Genomic DNA, 21092 nt, shown 5'->3' with positions numbered 1-21092 from the left:
ATTTTTATTGCTCCATTTGTAGTGTAATAATGTCTATTGTCATTTCTGTGTTATTAATATTAACTTAATTTTCCTTTTTTCTTTTTTTTTTTCACATTTGCATTTATTTATTTATTTCAGGCAATGACATAAAAACGTACAACGTTGACAACACATAATAATATAAATTAATTTAGTGCAAAAGGTAATGTATAGTATGTAATGCATGATTGTCCAGTTTTGCCTGAAAGGGAGTGGGAAGAAGATAACTTATTTAATCCCACCCCCAGTTCTCCATTCAGTGATTATTCACATGAGTTTCACTCTTACTTTGTTCAAGGATTATAATACAGATGTTGTATCATAGTGGCATTACCACAGGTAACAATATTTATTACACTGTAACAATAATTTGTAATAACAATGTAGGAATAATGAATATACCAACAATGGTAATAGACAATAAGCAATAATGGTAATAGACAATAATGGTAAGGAAACATTGAGCACATGTTAACACTTTGAGACAGAGTACAGCAGCAGGTCAAATCAAAGACCTTCATCTCTATATTTGAACCAGACCCCATGTTTGTATAATAGTTTAAATCAATTAATAGTTTGGCATTACTTGTGTTGTAAGTCCAGTTTGTTCCATAGTTTTACTCCCCATACAGACACACAAAAACGAGTGGTTTGAGCTCTCGGCAATAAGAAATATCCAAAGCCTCTCAAGTTATGAGCCTGCACTCGTCTTATAAAAAATCTTGTAGATTAGGCGGCAATAATTTGTTTAATGCTTTACATAAGATTATTAATGTATTATATTTAACAAGGTCATCAAATTTGAGCAACTTTGATTGCATAAACAGATTATGAGTATGTTCTAAATAAACAACGTTGTGAATGATCCGCACTGCGCTTTTCTGTAATATGATCAGAGGATGAATTGTGTTGTGGTAAGTATTCCCCCATACTTCAACACAGTATGTAAGGTATGGCAGTACCACGGTGCAGTATAGAGTACGGCGTGCATTTTCATTGAGGTATAGTTTTGCTTTGTTTATAATTGAGAGGCTTTTGGAGATTTTTGTTTTAATGTGTCTGACATGAGGTTTCCATGATAGTTTACTATCAATTATTACTCCCAAAAATGTATTCTCAATTACGATTTCATTTTGGGTACCATCAATACTTATTTTCTATTCAGACGTTATGTTGCGATTTCCAAACATCACTATCTTATTATTCAAAGATAATTTATTTGTGTCCATCCATTTTTTTTTACTATGTTTAGTTCTGTGTTTACTGTATTTATGAGCTCATTATAGTCATCACTACTGTAGAATATATTTGTGTCAACTGCAAATAGTATGAATTTCAGTACTTTGGATGTATTGAACATATCATTAATATATACATTAAACAGTTTTGGCACCAACACGGACCCTTGGGGGACACCACAAGCAATGCCAAAAGTATCAGATAAAAATTGACCCATTTTTACAAACTGTACCCTCCCTGTGAAATAACTTTTTAACCAGTCACCAGCCAGCCCCCTAATTCCATATCTTCCCATTGTATCTAGTAGAATTGAATGATTAATGGTATCAAAGGCTTTCTTTAGATCAATAAAAATACCAACTGCATATCTTTTATGCTCCAGTGCATTAGTAATTTCTTCAATGGCTTCAGTTATCGCCATTGAGGTTGTTCGTTTGGACCTAAAGCCATACTGACGTCATTGATTATATGATGCTTCTCAAGAAAAGATTCAAGTTGAGAGTTAAATAGTTTCTCTAAGATTTTTGAGAACTGAGGCAAAAGAGAGATTGGTCTGTAATTGGTGAAAGCGTGTTTGCAGTCACTTTTGAAGAGCGGAGTTACCTTGGCTATTTTCATTTGACCTGGAAAGCAGCCAGTCTGAAATGATAGGTTACATACGTATATAAGTTAAGGGTTTTACAATATTCAGTATAACTTTTTGAACCAATATCATGTCGATATCATGGCAGTCAGTGGAGCACTTACTTTTAACACTTCCGCACAATGTTTGTCACTTGCTGCTCATTTGTAGCTGAGAGGAAGAATGAGGAAGAATTCTGTTCAATAGTTGATTTTGTAACTCCATTGTCTGGGATATCAATAGCCAATTTAGGATCAACATTTACAAAAAACTATTGAACTTATTCACTACATTACTCATGTTATAATCTTCACCGTTTTCATCAATAAAGTAATCAGGATATGTCAACTTTGAATATCCTTGTTTGATTAGACTATTCAAAACATCCCAAGTTCCTTTTACATTGTTTTTGTTTTCATATAGTTTTGTTCTTTTTATAATATAACCGTTTGCTTGTTCTTACAATATCAGTTAATTTATTTGTGTACTTCTTGTATCGTTGTTCGACTTCTTTTGTTTTTATTTTGATGAAAAGTTTGTAGAGATTGTTTTTCTTTTAACAGGCATTGATTATCCCTTTTGTGATCCAAGGGCTATTTTTTATTTTTTCCTTTTATAAAATATTCTTTCACGGGGCAATGTTTATTATGCAGGGAAGTAAAGATGTCTAAAAAATTACAATAAGCACTGTCCACATTTGGTTCTCTGTATACTGAAGTCCAATCCTGAACTGCTAAACTATTGTTTAGGGCACAGATTGTTTCCTCAGTTGTCATTCGTTTAGAGATTTTTGCCATAGTGTCTTTGGTTTTCTTGAGATGACAGTCATATAAAGTAAAAACAGGTAAATGGTCAGTGATATCACATATAAATAGGCCACTGGTGACTTGATTTCCCATAATGTTAGTAAAAATGTTGTCGATGATTGTGGCACAATGTGTTGTTATTCTGCTTGGTTTGGTTATGGTTGGATATAGAGACAAGCTTTACATTGTGTCAATGAAGTCATCAACATGTTTTTGCTTGGTTGAGTTTAACAAATCAATGTTAAAATCACCACAGATAAATATGGTTTTATGGTTCACAGAGTAAAATAGTTTACCCATCCACTCATTGAAAGTTTCTATGCTCGAACCAGGTGCCCGATATACACAGCTCATGAAGATATTTGTCTTTTTGTCATTTAGGATTTCCACTGTTAAACATTCAAATAATCCATCAAGTGCTATGGTCATGTTTGTTAAAACTTTAAATGTAACAGATTTATGAATGTACAATGCGGCCCCTCATCCTGTTTTATTTATTCTGTTTATGTATCTTAATTCATAGTCATTCAGACTAAAATCAATACCTTTATCATTGTTGAACCAGGTTTCAGTAATTGCAATAATGGTAAATGGATGACTAAATTCTTTCAAGCAATCCTTGATAGCCTCAAAGTTAGTGTACATGCTTCGACTATTGAAATGTATTATTGACAGACTATCTTCTGATTTTACACTGTTTTCATATTGTTCACAGGTAAAATAATTACAGTTTTTTACAATCGTAGAGAAAAAATTATTATCAGGGTCTATCTCCATATCAGTCTCTGTTGTGGCGTGCTCTTGATACTTACACATGTCCAGTTCTTTTTGTTGATGTTGTAAGATCTTCTGTAACATGTCCATGTTAATACTTGGTGTGGTCTGTGTTCTTGGTGTGGGTAGCATTGAGATGATGTAGAAGTCACAAAGCTATATTGATACCAAGTACTGCATCAATGTTAATACTTATCAAGATCTTCTATGTTCCTCACCACGAAGACTTTTGTTTCCTCCGGTGTCCCATTTAATTTGATGAAGATCTTACAGTTCGTTACCCAGGTTTGTTGAATCTTGCTTTGCCTTTTAAGTTGTCGTGCGATCCTTGCGATGTCAGCATTTTTCTTTGTCAAGTGTTCATTTATGAAAATATCTGTACCTTTCAGTTTGCGTCCTTGCCTCATTAGTGCGATTTTCTTTTTCCTGTTTGTGAATCTCATGACGACAGCTGGTGGTCTCTGGTTCCTCATGGGCAGTGGGTGACAAGCCTCGATGTGCTCCAGGTCCATCTCTACCCCCCTGCTCTGGAGATAGGAAGCCACCTGCTGCTCCACCGACTGTATCTCCTGCTCGCTGGGCTCCCAGCTGTCTGCGGCCACTGCACGCGCATAGGAGCTAGGCTTGATCTTGATGCCGGTGATGACCACATCATTCATGCGGGAGTATTGCTCCAGTTCGTCCACTTGCCGCTCCAGATCCACAATGCGCCGGTCCTTCTCCACGTTCTGGAGACGTAGCTGCTTCATCTCTTCCAGTAGGCCAAGAAGCTGCTCCTGGTGCTCTCTTACCGCAGTCACATCGCCGCATTGGGAGTGGAGCGCAAGCCTCATCTCCTCGAACTCCTCCGATGTCGGGCTTTTCCTTGGTGGAGGCATTCTGATGGTCTATATGCCGACGCATCCAGCAACAGAAGAACAAAAAATAAATAAATCCCACCTCCGTATCTCCGGCTGCCAATGCTAGCCGGCTTCGGCGCGCTAGCCCGCAGCACCGATCGACACAAACTGCAAGTGTCACGGCACAAAAAAGCACAAAAAAGTACAAAAAAGTTTAAAACAGATGTGCTGGTTTTGCACAAGGTGATCGTCAAACACCGCAGCCCCACGTCAAAAACAGTCAGTCAGACATGCGCGAACAGGAAGTGACGTGTGAAACAGGAAGCGATCATCATACTTCACTAAATGCTTCTTTGCTATCACTTTTCGTATCATATTTGTACATAGCATATTTCTGATGCTGTTCTGTTGTTGTTGTCTTAGTCGTTATTGTTATTGTTGTCCCTCTGTCTTATCCCACTCTTGTCCCCGCAATCTTCTTTCCCTATCCCCTCCTGCTCCGGTCCGGCTGTGCCAAACAATAATATCAATCCATCCGGTATCCCACACATCTCTTTTGTAAAGTAATTCTGTACAGCAAATATGGGCATCTACATCAACAATATAATTTGCCTGAGTAGCTGGGCGGGATAAAAAAAATTATGAAAAAAATCCATTAATGTTATGGAAGCTGCAAGGTAAGTAATTCCTGTAGATAGTTCATACACTATTAGGCTTCCTTTCATGAACTCGCATGAGGTTTCCCAGCATGACAGACCCATTACTGGCTGTCTTCAGACCCATTCACACACCAATAGGATAGGTTGCCCACCCCAGGTCATCAACAGCCTCTGACCAGGAAATGCCAAAGAATTATGGGACTCAGGGTCTCTTAGGAGAAAAATGATCTGGAGCAGCAGATAGATTTACAGATAGCTGCGCCCTGTCGACCTCCCCATCAACCATGTTGTGTGTGTGTGTGTGTGTGTTTGAGCATGTGTGTGTGGGTTATGTGTCTCAGTTTAAGCAGTCAAAGATAAGCTGTTTTCGCAAACATCCAGTTTTAGATTTACACTAACTTGTACACACATGAAAAGTCTGGTGTTTAGACTTCATCAACAGAGTCTGAACAAACATGTCCCCATTTGTAAATTCAGTCACTAGTCCCATCCTTGTGAGGGATGGCCCAGCACCAGCAATGCTTTGATGTGGAGAAAAGATACATGTGTATTTCTCATAGGTATGTCATTTTCTAAAGATGTCTCCCCTCTTGTACCTTACAGATAAACTTAAACATCTATCCCTTCCTCCGCAGTGGAGAGATGCATGTTGTGTTCTCAAAGGTGTGCCATGGGCAGGAACCTGTGTAATACAATCAGTCTGCTTATGGAGAGCCTATGGATGTATACAGAGTACTTGTTCCTAATTAGGTCGGTCCAAGAGGACTGTTAAAATTCTGGGCTAATGATACAGCAATCGTTTTGGGATTTTTTTTAACCAGGTGACCTTTGTAATTGTGACAGGCGCGAACTGTCACATTCATTCAGGTGCCGCAGTCACTGCAATGCAAAAAAAGCTTGATCAAACATGGCGGTACACCCAATCAGAGTTGACCTTTTACCGCCCTACCTAGGTATGCGGAACTAAACAGAAGCGTTCGCTAAAAACAGAATCTAAATGCTGAAAATCGCGGAAATTGGCGTAAAGTGACTGAGATGCTGTTATTGTAAGGAAAAGGGGAAATTATGTTTACTTGACAAACACTCACTTCCATGGAGCCTGGCCAGCCAGGGCCCAGCACTCTAGCCAGCAGCCCTGCGCCCTTCTCGGACTATCTCTGTGCCTCCTTCCGAGAGACTTCCGAGAGACGCAGACACCTCAAACTACGAAACTAACTCCAAAACACACCCAAATGACTTCTACCTGCCAGATTATATATTTATTTTGCAATGTTGATGACTAGTAGCAACTAACCCTAAAACACTGCCAATTCTAGGAAGATGTGGATAAGACCACAGATCTTCATTGGTAAGTTAATGATAACTTGACAGCTTCTAATACTATAGTTGGACCACCAGTGTTGAATAGCTCATGCATCCTTGTGTATGCTTTATTTTACTTGAAAACATGTAAACTCAAATGTATTGGCACATTGTTGTGTTGTTGCGCTTTTTCTTATTTAATTTTCATTTTTTATTTAATCAGAATGTTAAAATGTTGAACTAACCCCTAGTTTATTTGGTTTTTAGTACATATGGTTTAAAATTGACAGGTTAAAAACAATCTAAAAAATTGTGGTATTAATCGAGATTGGATGATATGAAAAACATTTTTTTGCCATATCGCCTAGCCCCAGGATCTGATATTCAGATTGAAATAATCACAATTAAGGAAGAAACACCACACAAAAGCTTGTAACACAACAATATTTCCTCCTCAAGGTCACGCACGCTAATAACAATTTGTGTCAGTTTAAAGTGAACGCGCTTTACTTACCTGACGCTACAACGTTTCATCAACCATCCTTGTAGCAATCCAGAAATCCACAGGTCAATATTAATCCACTCAAAAAAGTGAACATTTAAAGTAATATAATAATCCATTAAATTTGCTCAGAGGAAAGATATCATCTGCTGACAGGTCTGTAGTCGGTCGCACACATCGTGCCGCGTTTGTGTGGCATCAAAACACACCTTGCTTAAATCCACAATAATAATAATTGATTGTATTGATTTATAAAATATATCTTATATAATAAATCATGTACAATGTCTGTGCTGTGCACATTAATGCCATACACAAATATTATTTCCAGTGGAGTGTAATTATAATCAATGGAAAAACAGTGATGGAAATGTGTGGTCTTTACAAAACATAACAAGAGCATTAAACTTTGCACTGCAAACATAGTTGACTTGTTCAAGAGTTAAAAAAAACAAGTGTTGATAAAACACTTCCCTGCTGTGAGATGTTACATCATGTTGGTGATATACAACCTCTTGTGCTAATAAAAATGCATGTTTTCACATCTTTATTTACACAAACCATATATAGCACCGATGAATAATGGCATCGACAAGGAACATCGATATTTGTATGGGTCTTGATAAAATCCTAACAATTTACATCCCTCTTACTGTGAAACATTTTTTAATATTGAGCTGCGTTGCATGCGTGCACAAACATTCACATGACGCACAAATGTGCCTGCCAACCTCATTCAATAAATATTGTACAAAGCACTATGAATACGTCACCGACTTTCCTCGGCTGCCTAGTCCGTCTAGGTCCTTTTTAAGTATCCACATGTGTAAATACAGTTCTGCTCCAATCCTGATAAGCTCATGATTTAGACAAAGCTTGAACTGAGCTTTGGATGCAGCTGTGAGCTGCATAGAGAAACCATCAGCGGCTGGTTTACACCAGCAGCTGCACTTTTGATACACATGCAGACACGCACATACACAAACAGCACAGGAAAATATGTTGTGGTAAGAGATATTGATGTCTTTAGGGGGCATCTCCAACAATAACATATTTTTCTGATCTACACTCTCTGACTCCATTTTACTTAGATCTATCCTTTCAGCGGTGCCACCTGTGTCTGTTTCAGGCTTCCCAGTCTACAGGACTGGAGGCCAATGCTGATCAGTTTACTCTGTTAGACCACTAATTATGTTTGATTGGAACATATAATCCACCACATTTTACTCATCTGCATCTATTTTTTTTATACGTTTGATGAACACATACAGTAAATAAGAGTAGAGCACGTGTTCGCATTTGAGTTAATCTGTTCCAGTAAACTACACAGCCACAGGTGAATGGGTCAGGCCACACAAAAAAGATTCATTTTATTTTATGGTGTCTTTGTCTTACCAGCTGTTCTCAATCTGGTGATAGGAGGAGGAATGTTGGACTCTTCTTAAAAATCCTTAAAAGAAAAACTTGGACTGATAGATAACTGACAAAGAAAGACACCAAATTGAAGAATCTCACCCGCCTTCTGCAAGATAGTGGTTTGACGTTGAATGCAATTTAATCTCCTTTTAGACACTTTGTGCTGTGTATCATTCACCATCAATAGGATTCTTATAAAACCTCCATCTGACCAATCTATGTCTATGAGCATGACCTGATGAAGCCTGCTCAGATGAGAGGCAAACATCTTCTAAGACAAACTGAACAGTCCAGTTTTGATGGATTGAATGCTTTGCTAATACAATGACTTGGATGAATGATAACTCTCTATCTATAGACAACTCATAAATATTTTTTTTCATTTTCCTAATACTGTATGGTTAGGACTGTTGATCTTTGGTAAAGTGCCATTTCAGTATGGTCTTATTTCCTGTATTCGACAAAGCTATGTCAATCAACATTTATTTTTATAGCCCTTAATCACAAGTGTTTCTAAGGCAGGGGTGTCAAACTCAAATACAGAGTGGGCCAAAATTTTAAACTGAACAAAGCCGCGGGCCAAGGTTGAACAAATTAACCTTTTAATAGGGACACAAACAAGTTTTGCATTGAATATTGAACAAGCAAGGCTTGTATAACTTTATAGTGACATGCAAAATCGAGTTTCAAATAATAATAATAATAATTGAAAAATATCAATGGCATATCAAATACAATTTAAATACAAATGTAATGCCTCTTTTCTATTTGCAGCCTTCTGAGGTAAATATCAACATTAACTTTTTCCACAGGCTAATAAATTAGAAAATAATATAACAATGAATAAACCAACCCCTTCCTGCATCGGTTGAGGTGGGCGGGGTTGGGGGGCGGGGTTTGGTGGTAGCAGGGGTGTATATTGCAGCCCGGAAGAGTTAGGGCTGCATGGGATTCTGGGTATTTGTTCTGTTGTGTTTATGTTGTGTTACGGTGCGGATGTGCTCCCGAAATGTGTTTGTCATTCTTGTTTGGTGTGGATTCACAGTGTGGCGCATATTTCTACCAGTGTTAAAGTTATTTATACGTCAGTGTAACCTGTATCACTGTTGGCCAAGTATGCATTGCATTCACGTGTGTGTGCATGCTGAAACCGCACATTTAATGTGACTGGGCCAGCATTCTTGGACTGAGTGAAAAGCGGACGTGACGATTTTTGGGAGGGGCACTGAAATTTGAGAGTTTCCCAGGAGGCCTGGCAAGTATGAGAACTAGCGGTGAATGCGGTGTTACCACGGCACCGCCGCTGAATATAATCGGCGGGCCAGCACTAGTGTTAATTTGATATCGCCTCAAGGGCCAAATTTGGCCCGCGGGCCAGAGTTTGACACCCATGCTCTAAGGGCTTAAGCTATTTCATCATAAACATATTTTTCACTTGTGTTTCTGTGCAGGCATCGGCTAGGCTTATATAAATGGGTTATACTTGTATAGCGATTTCTACCTTCAAGGTACTCAAAGCGCTTTGACACTATTTCCACATTCACCCATTCACACACACATTCACACACTGATGGTGGGAGCTGCCATGCAAGGCCCTAACCACGACCCAACAGGAGCAAGGGTGAAGTGTATTGCTCAAGGACACAACGGACGTGACTCAGTTGGTAGAGGGTGGGGATCGAACCAGGAACCCTCAGGTGGCTGGCACGGCCACTATCCCAACCGCGCCACGCCGTCCCATATAGAACTGTAACACATCATCCGCTTGTATGTGTTGTCATGCAATGGGATTTGAAAGACAGTTACAATAGTTACATCATGTCTTTGGTGTTTGATAGTACTGGTCATGTCTAAATAACAGGTGTCCTCTCTGTAACTGTTGCCCCACCCAGTCACACCTGCTTGTTTGAACACCTGAGGTCAGGAAGGACAGGACACTTTACTGTAACACTTCACTATAACCGCCCTAACCACTGGTCTGGTGCCAAAACCTTTACTCTTCTCTCTCTCTCTCTCTGTCTCCCCCTTACCAGAGTGTTAAAGTCCTCGCTGTATCTAAGTAGCTCTTCTGCAATTGAAGCTAATTACTAAGCTCCTTAATATGAGCCATATCCTCTTTTGTGTTCCTGCCTGGCTCGTTTCCTTAGTCATTAGGCACTCATGCTTATCTCCACACCTGTATCCCCAGGCAGTGTCTACCTTATATCTGTTGTTGCTGTTTCGGCGAGCTTGCTGTCTCGTCCTACCAAGGCTGCCTCAAATTTAAACAAACACTATTTTGGATTATCAGCATGTGCATTCATCTGATCATTTTCAGCTTCAACAGGATTGTAGGCATAGCTCTGCAATTCACCCTCATGGAAAGTATTTTCAGTGGTGAAAGAATAAGAATGAGCCTGTCAATATATCTGCACCCACTCAGTCTGGCCTTACATAAGTCAACAGAATGTTCTCCAGTACAGGCTGTCACCTCCCATCAATGTAGCAATGTCAATCAAATGACAGTCTCTTTTTCATGTGTAAGCAAGCACACAAAACGTATATTTTGGTCATGAAAAACAACACATATTTTAGGGTTATTTCAATCAAAGTCATCTAAAATGCGAGTGTCTGAACATCTGCGGCCTCTGGGTACATTTAACGCTTACTTCTTGTCATTTGTCTTGGATGATATTCGACATGCTTATGGTTGTTCCATCAGACACTCCACTTTAACTCAATTTATCACCTGTCATGTGTTGTCAGCACTGCTGCATGTAACATCTTTGAAGGCTTTCAACATATTCTCCACTCCATTTGACAGGCAGGATAACCATCTTTTTCAAAAGAAACTAATTGTTTAGGAAAAACACAAGGCGCCATATTGCATCCATTGTTTTGTTTTCCTTATTTGCAGACTCAGAGCAGAATGAAAATGATGGCTGATAATTATGAGGAAGATCGCATCCACCCGCAAAATTATCCTCACCATCCTCTCCGCTTGCACGCCACAAATGTTCATCATCAAAGCCTGCCAAGAGGGCCCCCTCATGCCAACCACAGACCCCCTATGGACCAGGTCAGTGCGAATGTCCACGCAAACACACATCCGTTTAAAGTTCAGATTTGATTGCAGATGACTTGTTCTTGGTCTGTGATTGGCTCTCTTCTTCAAACACTTTAGTTTATTTACCACTCCATGCAAAAGTCAGTTGTGGTTAAACTTGGCAGCACAAAACACAAAACTTTGTCATTACTATTCTTCTTCAAAGTAAATGCTTACAGCTCAGAAATCCTTAAGCACATTCAAGAGTGTACCATTGAGGTTCCCTTTGAACAGATATGTTTATGTAGACGAACACTGATAGTTTTATAAAATATCATTATTATGTGTATATATATATACACAATATATATATATATATATATATATATATATATATATATATATATATATATATATATATATATATATATATATATATATATATATATATATTAGGGGTGTGGGAAAAAATCGATTCGAATTCGAATCGCGATTCTCACGTTGTGCAATTCAGAATCGATTCTCATTTTTTAAAAATCGATTTTTTATTTATTTATTTATTTTTTAAATTAATCAATCCAACAAAACAATACACAGTAATACCATAAAAATGCAATCCAATTCCAAAACCAAACCCGACCCACCAACACTCAGAACTGCAATAAACAGAGCAATTGAGAAGATACATAAACATGACACAGAACAATCCAAAAGTAGTGAAACAAAAATGAATATTATCAACAAAAGTATCAATATTAGTTACAATTTCAACATAGCAGTGATTAAAAATCCCTCATTGACATTACCATTAGGCATTCATAAAAAAAATAAAAAATGAACAATAGTGTCACAGTGGCTTACACTTGCATCGCATCCCATAAGCTTGACAACACACTGTGTCCAATATTTTCACAAAGATAAAATAAGTCATATTATTGGTTAATTTAATAGTTAAAACAAATTTACATTATTGCAATCGGTTGATAAAACATTGTCCTTTACAATTACAAAAGCTTTTTACAAAAATCTACTACTCTGCTTGCATGTCAGCAGACATCTATGTATTGAATGAATAGAGAATCGTTTTGAATCAGGAAAAAAAATTGTTTCTGAATCGAGAATCGTGTTGAATTGAAAAAAAAAATCGATTTTGAATCGAATTGTGACCCCAAGAATCGATATTGAATCGAATCGTGGGACACCAAAAGGTTCAAACCCCCCCCACAAAAAAAAAAAAAAAAAAAAAAAATATATATATATATATATATATATATATATATATATATATATATATATATATATATATATATATATATATATATATATAATTACATACTGATATTATACAAAGTGATATTTTTTTGCCAGATGAAAATTGCTATTTAGAAAAGGCTGTTTTCAAAGATTTTCTTTGATATTAGATGATAAAATCAGTAGATATACTGCGTTTTATTCAGGAGAGAACACACAGAAGGTACTACAAATAATTACAGAATAAATGAACACATTAGAGAGATAGTTTGACAAAAAAGGACAATCTTTAAATTTCAGTAAAACTAAAATAATGTTATATGGCAACAGTAGAAGAAAAAGTCAAACACAAATACAATTAGACGACACTGACAAAGTAAAATAAGTCTAATTTAGGGGTGTAATATTAGATGATAAAATGAACCGGAAATCTCATGTAAAAAATATAGAAAATGAGGATAATGAGAATAAAGCTGTTGAACAAATGATGAACAATTGTTCTGCACCAAAAATCACTCCATATTCTCTACTCTTACCATATCTGAGTTATTGTGACAATAACTACAAAAGTATGCTTCATTCATTACCTGTGGTACAAAAAGGGCAGACATAATAATTTGATTTAGAGAACATTCAATGTTTTATTAATTAATTACAAAATATTACAATTTAATGATTTGATGCATTCGCAAACAGCTTAATTAATGTACAAAGCAAACTATAAACTGCCACCCAAGGATGTACAACAATTCTTCTCAACAAAAGATGGGAAATGTAACCTTAGGCAGAAATGTAACCTGACAATTGAATGCCACTTAAAACCTTCAGTATAACAGTGTGTGGAATTCAGTTATGAAATGGATCAATCAAATAAGTCAAATTAATCTACTAATATGATGAAGTTTGAGAAACTTTTCAAACTCATAACTTAACTACCAATTAATGAGAACTATATTGTAATTGTATGCATGTTTGAAATAGACTAAAACCATAACCACAACCATATTCACAAGCCATGATTTAGGGGAGATTCCAGATTATGATGATGAAGTGTGAGAATGTATGTGTTTGGCATGTTATGATACAAAGCTGGGAATTTCCATAAGAAGGAAATACCCAATACATGTTGCATATGTTTAACAATTGCATGAATAGTTCTCGACATGCAGTGGGGATTCCCTGTAAAAAAAAAAAACCCAACTATTTAAGTTCAAATCCAACTGAATGATGTACATTTATGTGAACATTTGCATCATTTTTGACAAAAAAAAACAAAATGTGTGTGCGTGTGTGTTTGTGTGTGTGTGTAGCATTTAGTGTAGTTCTCGTTACATCTTTTGCGCACACCATGTTCAACACCAGCTCACATCAGACTTTCTGCTACTGTAAAAAACAAACAGAAAAATGAATTATCCATTATACATCATTGGATGCTTTATTGAAATGATACAATGAAAAGAGTTCTGCATTGATTCAAAGTTTTTGGACTATATTAGAACTTTTCCTGACCACAGATCTTGACCAAAACCCCACATCTGCTTGGTGACAACACTGGTTCCAATACCAAATGGCAGAAGAAACTAACGCCTCAAAAAAGATTGCCGACAATCGCTACCAAGACAAGCTAACCATCACTGACCTAAGAGATTCAAATCCTTTTAACTGCAACAATACGGGCAGAAAAAAGGCTTTTAGGATAAGGATGTGAGGAAGATTATTGCACCACTTTGTGATGATATTACAATTGTTTGTCAACAAACATTGGACTTGAAATACAATTATCAGACTAGAAGAGAAAGTAAATATTTTTAAGAAGCAAAATGATGAGAAGTTTCATTAGGATCATGATGTCAGATCCAGAAAGTACAAAAGTCTATCTGCTTGATCGACTGGCCTTCAGATAACACGTATGGCTCATGACAGAACAGCTGATAACAGAAGAAGGGGACATACTGGTTAGAGTGTCCACCCTGAGATTGGTAGGTTGTGAGTTCAAACCCCAGCCGGCCGAGTCATACCAAAGACTATAAAAATGGGACCCATTACCTCCCTGCTTGGCACTCAGCATCAAGGGTTGGAATTGGGGGTTAAATCACCAAAAATTATTCCCGGGCGTGACCACCGCTGCTGCCCACTGCTCCCCTCACCTCCCAGGGGGTGAACAAGGGAATAGGTCAAATGCAGAGAACAAATTTCACCACACCTAGTGTGTGTGTGACTATCATTGGTACTTTAACTTTACTTTATGTGCTGCTGCTCCACAAGTGCAACAGGTGGCCAACATTCTGCAATCAAAAGGGCTGCATGTGGATGTCAACAACATCAACAACATGTATTCCTATCTCTAGCAGCAATAACAACACACCTGTCATCATCATAAAGTTCACCAACAAAAAAGGCAAGGTGGCTTTGCTGAGGCAGAGAGTCAGACTGAAAGGAACAAACTTCTACATCAGGGGTCTCAGACACGCGGCCCGCGGGCCAATTGCGGCCCGTGAGACGTTATTTTGCGGCCCGCACCTTAATCTGAAAATGTAATGTTAGTGCGGCCCGCGAGTTTTATATGAATGGCGCTTGACAGCATCATACTTGCCAACCCTCCCGATTTTTCCGGGAGACTCCCGAATTTCAGGGCAACCATTCTCTCGAACTCTGCCGATTTTCACCTAAACAACAATATTAAGGGCGTGCCGTGATGGCACTGCCTTTAGCGCCCTCTACAACATGTACAAACAGCGTGCCAGCCCAGTCACATGTTGAATTTGGCTTCTGTACACACACGTAAGTGACTGCAAGACATACTTGATCAACAGCCACACAGGTCACACTGAGGGTGTCCGTATAAACAAGTTTAACACTGTTACAAATGTGCACCACACTGTGAACCCACACCAAACAAGAATGACAAACACATTCCGGGAGAACATCCGCACCGTTACACAACATAAACACAACAGAACAAATACCCAGAATCCCATGCAGCCCTAACTCTTCTGGGATACAATATACACCCCCGCTACCACCAAACCCCGCCCCCCCACACATCAAACCACCCCCCCACCCTCTCCGTGCGTCGGTTGAGGTGGGCGGGGTTGGGGAGGGGTTTGGTGGTAGTTGGTGTGTATATTCTAGCCCGGAAGAGTTAGGGCTGGAAGGTGTTCTGGGTATTTGTTCTGTTGTGTTTATGTTGTGTTACGGTGCGGATGTTCTCCCGAAATGTGTTTGTCATTCTTGTTTGGTGTGGGTTCACAGTGTGGCGCATATTTGTAACAGTGATAAAGTTGCTTATATGGCCACCCTCAGTGTGACCTGTATGGCTGTTGACCAAGTATGTCTTGTGACTGGGCGGGCACGCTGTTTGTATGGTGAAAAAGCGGACGCGACGACAGGTTGTAGAGGACGTTAAAGGCAGTGCCATCACGACACACCCTTAATATTGTTGTCCGGGTGAAAATCGGCACAAATTCGGGAGAATGGTCGCCCCGGAAGATTTTTGGGAGGGACACTGAAATTTGTGAGTCTCCCGGAAAAATCGGGAGGGTTGGCAAGTATGTTGCTAGGACGGGATAGCCATTCAAAGAAGGTGAATTCATTAAAAAGTGCATGTTAGATTTTTTTAAGAAATCTTATCTTGCGGCCCAGCCTCACCCAGTTCCTGCATCCAGTGGCCCCCAGGTAAATTGAGTTTAAGACCCCTGTTCTACATCAATCTGAAAAAACGCAACGCTAACATCGCCAAGAAGGCACGCGACTTAAGGAACTCGTACAAAATTTAAGGCACTTGAAATGCCAACTGTAAAATCTACATCAAGAACACATCAAAATGGAGGACAGGAAGAAGCCCAAGTTTTTGTTGTCAAAGACATCAAGGAACTGGGCAAAAAATGAATATAACATTATCTCCATTCTAAGGAAATAAAAGACACAACTCACAATCAGGTGGTGGTAATGCACCTTAAACATTGAGTACCCCACCATAAAACAAGAAGAAGAAGAAGAATATACAATTTTAATAGATTTCACAATATTACATTATTGCATAACATTTGTTGACTATTATCAATAAGTGAAGTTATACTTTATATATATCTTAAGTAGTGGGGATAAAAAATGAAGCGTACCATTAAGTCAACGTTTACAATCTACAAGCAGTATCCATATTGAGCCTCAATTTATTTCCCAACACCTTCCTTTCTTTTAGACAGGAAGTAAGCTTAATCTAAACACATTGGTGGCATTACACAATCAGTAAAAGTAATGAGAAGGGGTAGTATTTAATATAAGCTTTGCTTCTTCCTTCTCCTTTTCAGACATGTTGAACTGTAGAAGTATAACCATAATGCCCCTAATGGAACTTGTTAAACATGTGTGAATCAAATACATCATAACAATAACCAAGAGCTCGCCTCTTAAAGGAGAATTGACTTTTTTTAGGAATATTGCATATCATTCACAATCCTTTTATAAGACAACAACACAAGTTTTCTTTTTGTATGCATTCTAACTAGTAAATAAATGTGAGCAAAAGTTTGCTTACAATGGAGCCTATGGGCATCCCTCTATTCTACTTATAGAGCGCTTCAGAAAACATCTAAACACCTCCATCAAGGTTTTATATACATAATGTAAGTATATATGTAATGTAGTAACAGGCACATTCATAATAACGTAATATTTAAGTATTTTGCTAATTTTAAGCATAAAACGGCGCAATAATTTCATAGACAAATCACAACGTTTGCTTTTTCCTTTGACCTCATCACTGATTACTCCTCACTGCAGAATTAATGAGAGCCAACAAACATAATACAACATCACTTACTGTACACTACATGCTGTCACTATGATGCAAACTGTTAGGATGTCCATATATTCCCGTTTAGATGAATAATGACTCATTATCCCCGGGAAGAAATGGGGGGGTTGGAACAAAGATCTTTTCAGGTCTTTTTTGCCATTTCCAGGTGCAAGTTTGCTGTCAAAGTGTACCATTTTCTCAGTTTATGTCCACATCATTTTACTATACAAGTGAGGGGCATGATATATGATCTAGAATAAATGTCCCTGATCTACAAGGTGAGAAAGCAGCTCATGATGTCAATACAGCAGCATAAAGAAGTTCCCTCTGTGGGACAATTCGCCACTTAAAATTGGTCCTTAACGTTAGCGCTTACAATAACAATATTGTTAATATGCAGGTCACAACATGTAAATGGAGTATTGTTGGCACTTTTTGGGTGGTTATTTATTTGGTTTTATGGTCGGAATAGACGCAATGATGTCATGGCTTCCATTGGCTCCATTGTAAGCAAACTTTTATTCACGTTTATTTATAAGTTAGACTGCATTTAAAAAAGACACATGTTGTTTCTCATAAGGAAAAACAGGTTTTTTTAAAAAGTGCAGTTGCCCTTAAATGTTGATATTAATTCTGTGGAGTTTATCCCTTGGTTGTGTATTCAATTAGAGGACAATTTCTAAACTGATGTCATTTTTGAATGATAGGGCTTCTGGGTAGCATCCCCTTCCCACTTAAAATGTATTGTTTGATTACCGGAAAATGCATGCTCAACATTTCTTCCTACTTCTCTTTCTGTCAAAACTGTATTTTCTGCCCCCAGATTTTTCACGCAGTATTTTTTTTTTCTGGGTGCAACCTCTACGGCAGTGTGTTTCAACCTTTTTTGAGCCAAGGCAGATTTTTTTTCATTGAAAAAATGCAGAGGCACACCAACAGCAGAAAACATTAAAAAATGAATCTCAGCAGCCGATACTGACAGTAAAAAGTTGTTCTGGCAATTGTTGGATATGAATTCAAACCATAACCAAGCATGCATCACTATAGCTCTTGTCTCAAAGTAGGTGTACTGTCACGACCTGTCACATCACGCCGCAACTTATTCAGACTTTTTTTGTGTTTTCCTGTGTCTAGTGTTTTAGTTCTTGTCTTCCGCTCCTATTTTGGTGGCTTTTCCTGTTTTGTGAGCGCTATTCTCAGCACCCACTTTGTTTTAGCAATCCAGACTATTTCAGTTGATTTTATCCTTCTTTGTGTGGACATTGTTGATTGTCATGTCATGTACAGATGCACTTTGTGGATGCCTTCTCTGCTCCACACGCTGTAAGTCTTTGCTGTTCTCCAGCGTTTGTGTTTACTTTGTAGCCAGTTCAGTTTTAGTTTCATTCTGCATAGCCATCCCTAAGCTTCAATGACTTTTCTTAGCGGCACTCGCCTTCTGTTTATTTTTGGTTTAATCTTTAGATACCTTTTGACCTGCACTCTGCCTCCCGCTGTCGTCGGCATATTGACAAAGCAATTAGCTACCTGATACCACCTACTGATGTTTAAGAGTATTACACGGTTACTCTGCCGAGCTCTAGACAGCACAGACACTCAACAACAGCACATTATTTGCGGATTATGATTACTGGTTTGCAAAAAATATTTTTAACCCAAATAGGTGTCATGACAATCTACCACGGCACACTAGACTGCATCTCACAGCACACCAGTGTGCCGCGGCACAGTGGTTGAAAAACACTGCTCTACGGTAATGGAACCCATTCTCATGTGTCATATTGAAGGCTGTGTGACTTGTGTGACTGTTGATTGTTACAATGCTTTGCTTCATGTGTCTCAAAGGCTCACATGAGATGTAGTGTAAAAAAAAAACAAAGCCAAATGAGGTCCATTTTATAATATGGGAATTTAAATTCCTGTCATGTGATCATGTTATTTTTGTACTTTAGGTTACTCACTTTAATAATGCAATCAAGCCCCTTAGTCTGTGCTTTACTCCATGAACTGCAGGTCCTGTAAAAACTGTTAAATCTGACATCAGGGGATGTTTATTATCATTACACACCTTTCATTTGTACTTATGTATATTTTTCCTGCAGTATGGCTTTGCAACACTTTACTGTCTAAGTGTTAATGGTATTGTACTTCTGAAACAGTAGTTATTTGTAAAAACAACTGTGACACTGTCAGAAAGGTCTTAATAATGCAGGAAATATCTGAAAGGTAACGATAATTTGTTACAATTGACTACATTTTGTTCGGTGAGTACACTGAACAAAAATAAAATTGCAACACTTTTGTTTTTGCTACCATTTTTCATGATTTGAACTCAGTTCTAAAACGTTTACTATATACACAAAAGCCCTATGCCTTTCAAATATTGTTCACAAATCTGTCTGAATCTGTGTGAGTGAGCATTACTTCTTTGCCAAGATAATCCATCCCACCTCACATCCAGCAGGTGCACCTTCATGATCGTCTGAGACCAGCCACCCGGACAGCTGCTGCAACAATTGGTTTGCATAACCAAATAATTCCTTCACAAACTGTGAGAAACCGTCTCAGGGAAGCTCATCTGCATGCTTGTCGTCCTCATCGGGGTCTCGACCTAACTGCAGTTCGTCGTCGTAACCGACTTGAGTCGGCAAATGCTCACATTCAATGGCGTTTGGCAGGTTGGAGAGGTGTTCTTTTCAAGATTGAATCCCGATTTTCACTATTAAGAGTAGATGGCAGACAATGTGTGTGGTGTCGTGTGGGAGAGCGGTTTGCTGGTGTCAATGTTGTGAATCGAGTGGCCCATGGAGGGGGTGGGGTTATGGTATGGGCAGGCGTATCATATGGACAAAGAACGCAAGTGCATTTTATTGATGGTATTTTGGAATGCACAGATATACCGTTATCCTGAGGCCCGTTGTTGTGTCATTCACCTGAGACTATCACCTCATGTAGCAGCATGACTGCACGGCCCCATGTTGCGAGTATGTGTACACAATTCCTAGAAGCTGAAAATATCCCAGTTCTTGCATGGCCAGCATACTCACCGGATATTGCACCCATTGAGCATGTTTGGGTGGTGTGGATCGGCAGTTACTGCCAATATCCAGCATCTTTGTGCAGCCATTGAAGAGGAGGAGACCAACATTCCACAGGGCACAATCAACAACCTGATCAACTTAATGCAAGGGAGATGTGTTGCACTATGTGAGGCAAATGGTGGTCACACCAGATACTGACTGAGCCCCCCCAGACTCCAATAAAGCAAAACTGCATATTTCAGAGTGGCCTTTTATTGTAGGCAGCCTAAGGCACACCTGTGCAATAATCATGCTGTTTAATCATCTGTGAGGTGGGATGGATTATCTTGGCAAAGAAGAAGTGCTCACTGACACACATTTAGACAGGTTTGTGAACAATATTTAAGAGGAATATGTATTTTGTTTAGACAGTAAAAGTTTTATATATCTGAGTTCAACTCATGAAAAGTGGGAGCAAAAACAAAAATGTTGTGTTTATATTTCCGCTCAGTGTATAATATATGACAACTGCGCTGGGTTATCATTAATGCAAATTGTTCGATAAAAAAACTGCAAAAACTACCGAGGTGATACCTTTGACATTTTCTTCAACTAGCTGTTGCACCATTTGGAGACATATATGATTTTAACAGGACAGCAATTAGGAACCAACTTTATTATACACTGTAGTCTTCCTCTTCTATTCATCAGACACACCTGAATATCAAGTTGTTAACCTTTAGTGCTTCCTTTTGTGTCAGGCATACACACTTTAAAAACAACAGACCGTCTTGACAGAGGTCAGCCTATCAACATGT

General features: G+C 38.4%; 1 protein-coding gene across 2 annotated transcripts in view; it reads left to right on the top strand.

The window, feature by feature from the left end:
• LOC133619211 (ELKS/RAB6-interacting/CAST family member 2) overlaps window positions 1–21092 on the top strand; it is a 432577-nt gene that overhangs the window by 305490 nt on the left and 105995 nt on the right. For both annotated transcript variants that reach the window (XM_061980157.1, XM_061980149.1), the window contains one exon: window positions 11077–11238. In XM_061980157.1, the coding sequence (XP_061836141.1) occupies window positions 11077–11238 (162 nt within the window). The remainder of the gene's footprint in view (window positions 1–11076; window positions 11239–21092) is intronic.

This window comes from Nerophis lumbriciformis, linkage group LG01 (assembly GCF_033978685.3).
Source record: "Nerophis lumbriciformis linkage group LG01, RoL_Nlum_v2.1, whole genome shotgun sequence".
Taxonomy (NCBI): domain Eukaryota; kingdom Metazoa; phylum Chordata; class Actinopteri; order Syngnathiformes; family Syngnathidae; genus Nerophis; species Nerophis lumbriciformis.
Note: the sequence above shows the minus strand (reverse complement) of the source record. Positions and strands in the feature narration are given on the sequence as shown.